Source organism: Echinops telfairi, unplaced genomic scaffold (genome assembly GCF_000313985.2).
Source record: "Echinops telfairi isolate 266 unplaced genomic scaffold, ASM31398v2 ScPeMD7_23;HRSCAF=83, whole genome shotgun sequence".
Classification (NCBI taxonomy): Eukaryota; Metazoa; Chordata; class Mammalia; order Afrosoricida; family Tenrecidae; genus Echinops; species Echinops telfairi.
In genome coordinates, this window is record NW_022103920.1 from 58,745,373 (window position 1) to 58,751,262 (window position 5,890).

A 5,890-nucleotide genomic window follows, 5' to 3' on the forward strand; every position below is an offset into this window, starting at 1 on the left:
ACCAGACAATCGCTTCTGATAAATCTCTAAAAACAAAACAAAAAACCAGATAACAAGAAAAATAAGCAAGGAAATAAAGCAAGTTCAAACCAGGAATGTAGCTTCCCCTAACTTTTCCATTCACTTTTACCTATCTGAGGTGTACTCCCTAAATCTATAGCAGTGACTGAAAAGCCTATCAGGGAATTTCCCAAAAGAAACAACAAAGTATAGTATTATACAGAAAGCTAAAACTGACTTACAATAAGTGACTTCAGCTTCTCAAAGAGTAAGTAGAATGTGTGCTTTTAAAAAACAAGTTTCTTAAAAGATATTAGGATTTCCCCCTTTGCCTTTTCCTTGCTATGCGTATAAAATTTCAACTAGATAGTGAAATCTCTTACTGCTAGCAAGTTACTGCTTTTGACTAGAAAGAAATGCCGAGGACATTTTTAATTCAAATTAGAAAACTTTCTGATTTGAGAAACCCATTCTGACAAATCACCTTCAATCACCATTTATAAACCCCCGTGAGTCTTTAAAATCCAATTATTCTATGTCGCTTACAAAAAGTAACACTTTTGAGATCAGAGAATATGCGTCTCTCTTCTCTCTCTCTCTCTCTCTCTCTCACACACACACACACACACACACACACACACACACACTCATCCACTCTCGTACTCAAAAGTACCACATGAGGCCCCGGCAGCTGCAGCGAGATTACATCATGACTCCACGGTGCCTGGATTGCCCACGTCACACTGGCAGCATTCAAGGTTAGAAAAATGAAATGGCAGCACAATTGGTCAGCAGCTTCTCTTCTGGAATTTTTCCAGGTTCTTGAAACAGACAGACAGACAGACACACAAACGAACATAAAGCTGCAATCATGTTTGCATTGATTTCAAAACAGTAAACTAGGCAGTTTCCTTGGAGAAGCGGAGCCCATCCAGAAGACGGCAGCTGGAAGCCCTCTGGGCGGTGGTCCTCATCAGCTCTGCGGGGTCTTCCCAGGGGTACCTCTCAGCCACCAAGGGTGTTCTGGGTACAATCAGCTCTAGGAAGTCGCTGGAGCCTCAGGCTGAGTTCAGCTCTGAGGTGTTCTGGTCAGGCGGCCGGTGGGAATCCAGGTTCTCCTTGCATCTCTCCAGGTCTCGGAAGTATGGGTGAGACAGGGCACTGTAGGCAGATATTCTTTTGTCTGGATTAAAGGTCAAGCATTTCTGTGGTAAAGAAAAAGTCATCAGTTGACATAAACAATGGAAACGTGCTCATATGCTTAGACACCCTCCTATGGCATGCATTCCGTGGCTGCTAACCGAAAGGCTGGCTGTGGGAGTCTAGGCAGAGGCTCCTCAGAAGAAAGACCTGGCAACTGCTCTCCCCAAATCAGCCACTGAAAGCTGTGTGGAGCACTTTGACACACATGGGATTGCCAGGAGTTGCCATCAACTTGGTGGTGGCTGATCTAATAATAAACATGGATATTTATTTCAAAGGGCACAAAATAAACATAAAGGCAGTACTCATCTTTGTGTGGCCCTAATGTATAGGGTTTCTGTGAATGGGAGCCACCTTGATGGTAGTGAGTTTGAGTTTGTATAATGGATAAACTACTTAGGAAAAGCTAACACCTTTTGGATGGCCTATACCAAGGAGCCCTGGTGACGGTTATGCCTTGGGCTATTAACTGCAAGTCAGAAGTTGGAAACATCCACCACCCCACAGGAGACAGGCTTTCTACTCCCACGCAGATTGGCAGTGTCAGAAACCCGGGGGGAAGTTCCACTCTGTCGGATAAGGCACTCTAAGTAGGGAACGACTCAATGGCAGTGACTTGCATGGACCATACCACACCCAGGATTTCGCTCCCAAGCGACAGTGGGTCCCTTAAAAGTGATTTTACTGCGTGGCTCACTAATATACTTTTACTTACATAGTGAATCTTCCAAGATGAGTTAATTTTGTGCTATCGTCAGAGACCTTATGCTGAGTTTTACCCTGCCTTACGGTTTGTCTATGAGCAGGGGACAGAGGGGCTGCTGGGTTAAAATGTAAAGAAGCAAAGCTGTCTGGGGGAGGGAACAAGTAACGGTTAAAACCCAGAATTGCCACTGAGTAAAACTGTGGTCGGCACTACAAACGGTGGCCGCTGTGAACGACTGGATGCCTCTCCAGCACATGCTCCCCTCAGCCCTGCCGTGGAACTCGATTTGGTCAGTGGGATGTGGTTGGCAGTGGCAAGGCGCCAGTTTCAAGTCCCTCATGGGTTTCTGCTTGTCCCTCTGAGAACACCCCCTCCACTGAGAGGAGAACAGGCTCGCGAATACACCAGAAGGCCCGCGCACGCCTGAGCCCTGGCCTGAGGAGGCTCAGAGAGTAGTTTCCTGGCCCATGCCAGTGAGAGGATTGCTGGCTGGCTGTTTTGCAACAAAAGATAACTACTCGGAAGGACCAACATTTTCACCCCAGGCTCTAAAAGTGGTCAGTTGGCAGAAGCCCGCAAATGGCTCTCAGCAAGGGCATCATGTTAGGAAATACCAGGGATTCCACCCCCCATCCCACTCCCCCCAAAAGACGATTTTTTTCAAAGCTATGTATTTGGATTTTTTTTTTTACAAAACCTCATCATCTTCAAAGCACTCTCCATTACCCTGAATATATTTGTCAAATCTGTAGTTCTATCCTTGGAAACATTTCTCAAACTCATCTGTCTGGATGGCTGACAGCACCTTCCTCGTGTCTTTTCTTCATCTCTTCTATGATGTCAAATCACTGTCCTTTCATGTCCCTCTTCATTTGTGGAAAGAAAAAGAAGTCGCACAGAGTGAGGTCAGGTGAATAAGGCCAAAAGGCAAGCTCTTTTGTGCCCAAAACTGGCGCACTGGCAGCCAAGTGAGTAGGTGCATTGTCGAGGTGGCAAAACCAGTCTCCCATCAGCCACAAATCAGTTCTTTTTGGTCACACGCTGTTATGCAATCTTTTCATAACCTCTAAACCAACAGTTTTCAACCTGTGGATCATGACTCCTTTGGAAGTCAAATGACCCTTTCACAGGGGTTGCCTGATTCATAACAGTAGCAATGAAAATAATTTTATGGTTGGAGGAGTCACCACAACATGAGGATGGTATGAAAGGGTTGTGGCATGAGGGAGGTTGAGAACCACTACTCTAAATAGAAAGCTTGAGTAACAGTCTGACCTGGTGGAATGAACTCCAAATACACTATCCCTCACATCCGAAAAAAGCATCGTCTTGATCTTTGATTTCACTTGATGAGGTTTATGTGGGGCAGGTGACAGTGGCATCTTCCGTGGTTTGATTGATGTTTGCTCTCAGGGTCCTAAGAATCGTACCGTGTGTCTCATCACTAGTAATGACCTTGGAAAAACTAGTCTGGGTCGCTTCGGAGCTGTTCTTTTAAAGCATGGCATATTTCCACTCGAAGCTCTTTTTCCTGGTCAGTCAGAACCCGAGGCATAACTTTCACAGCGACCCTTCTCATTCCAAAATCTTCTGTGAAAATTCGCTGAACTGAGCTCCAAGATAGTCCAGATAACTTCCCCATCTCTTCATTGGTCTGTCAGTCTCCGAATAGGACATTTTCATTCATTCGGGAAGTTCATGGACATCCAGAACGAGGTTTGTCATCAGTCCACATTTCACCTTTTTTGAAATGGGGAAAGCCCTCATACACTTGAGCTGCCCTTGTCATCTGTGTTCAACATCACAACAGCTTCTGCACATTTTTCCTGAGCAGGAAACAAAATTTCACAGCAGCATGCTGTTCTCTTAAATCGTCCATCACAAAAAATGAGGTTTGAGTGAAACTGCTTTCATGAAAAAATTCACTGTGACCAGAGAGAACCTTCCCAGGTGACACCACTGGGTGCACTAACTCAAAGCAAGGTGCTGGATGCTCTCCTAGTGGGGAAAAATGCATATTACAAAAGTTCCACCTAGGGGAGCTGTTTCCATTATTTGGGGGGAGGGCTGTACCCCCCTCGTAAGCAGCTAGCCTTTGAAGCTAAACTTCACAAACGGGAGAAGACTTGTTAAATTGTATGGGTTTTGGTTGGTTAAAAAGAAGTCTTGCAATGGTTAATCTGGTGAATTTTATATTCTATACACTTTACCACACATGCGGATGCAAAATCTTCCCCAAAACTGTACCACACTTATATATGTGCACAGAAACATTTACAGATAGGGACGTAAAACTCTATATGCACAAAGGACTGAGACAGTTTGTAGAGTAAAGAAAGCATTTTTCAGATAAAGGAAAGATCAGTCTTCAAGTGCTAGATTTTAAAATGTTAAATGTTTTTTTTTCCTTTAAAAAGCAAACAGCAAAACACAAACTCTTCCTAAAATGCGTTTTCTTTAGTAACAAGTTTTCAGTAACGGCACCTGTGATCCAGGCTAGACAACCCTCCTTCTGGCTTTATGAGCACGAAAGTCTCTAGAGCCATGTGGGTTCTGAGGTCTTGAGCTATCCTTTCCCAACTATTCCTTGACACTAGGCTTTATGATGAAGTTTGCTCTCTTCTGTTTTTTTTTTTTTTAAACCTCCCTTGCTTTCTTGAATCTCTGGGGCTACTCTTATTGTTAATACCCTGGCTTCCCTCTTTGGTTGATTTTTCTTTCTTTCTTCTTCTTTGTTTTCTTCCTGCTCCATCTCCAGCCTGGCACTAGTGTATGGTCTGACTCTGAGAGCCAGCACTCTCCATGGGGTTCCCCAAATGAGCACAGGGCAACCACGCCTGTTAATCTACTTCAGGGCTTCTTGATGATTTCCACTGCTGGAGCTGGGCGATATTCTGGCTTGCCTTTGATTGTTTTGGTAGCTCAGAAGTGGGATACTTCACTGAAGATGGTCATCATAGTGATTGTTCACTCAGAATTACCATCTAAAAGAAACTTTTCCCCCAAGGCTCCATTTCTTGGAAGGAGAGCCTAAGGATGCTTTATGGCACTTGATTCTACCCCTTACAGCACAGCTGAATGGATCAGGAGTATGACTGACCCTAGGTAGAAACCTATGTTATGGCTTGGGAGAAAAGCTGAGGCAGGTCAGCCAGGTTCCTCTTTTTAGACGATACGACACACAAGGGTGGTTCACAGCTAAAGGATCCAGGAGCTAGCTGAAGCTCTTTTAGTCAAGGGTATTAGCTAAATTTAAGAGGAGCAGACAGAACAACAGAAGAAGTAATACTGAGATCATCTCCACAACCCTGAAACCAGAAGAAGTGGATGGTGCCCAGCCTAACTACCAACGGCTCTGACATGGATCACAGTAGATGGTAATAGTTAGAGAAGGAGGAAATGATGGAACGGAACTCAAAATCATAAAGGGAACCAGGCTTACTGGTCAGAGACTGGTGGGACCCTCAAGAGTATGGCCCAAGTCACCCTGCAGTCTGGACCTGAACCCACTGCCAGGTTAGAATGGTCAATCGTTTAAGATCAAAAGGGCAGCATGTACACAAAGACAGAGGGTTACGAAAGGAGACAGGAAAATACAGATAAGAAGTGGTGATAAGCAATAATGCACTGAAGGGATTGAAATGGCTGAGCTAAAACAAAACGTGTATAAATTGTTCAGTGTAACACTGATGGTCTGCTCTGTAAACCTCTGCCTAGATCACAAGTTTAAAAGGTCAAGAAAAGAAGCAATGTGGTCAAGGAGGCATCCAGGAGAGAGAAGAGCAGAAGAGCAGGGGAAGCACAGATAAGAGACAGAAAACTTACTCTGGATGGCTATCTGTGTCCAGACCACATGAAACACTCTTATCAAACCCCTTTTCTTAAGGCAAGATACATATGTGTCTTATTTAAAGCCAAAGTATCTTCCTAAGCAGCACACGAAGCATCAAATATGTATATATATATATATATATATATATA

General features: G+C 44.2%; 1 protein-coding gene across 1 annotated transcript in view; it reads right to left on the minus strand.

Annotated features, from left to right (window-relative positions):
* Positions 1–788: 788 nt before the first annotated feature.
* CDK6 (cyclin dependent kinase 6) overlaps positions 789–5,890 on the minus strand; it is a 252,077-nt gene continuing 246,975 nt past the window's right edge. Inside the window, exon 7 of the mRNA XM_004702658.2 lies at positions 789–1,205. Within this exon, the coding sequence (XP_004702715.1) occupies positions 1,059–1,205 (147 nt within the window). The 3' untranslated portion in view covers positions 789–1,058. The remainder of the gene's footprint in view (positions 1,206–5,890) is intronic.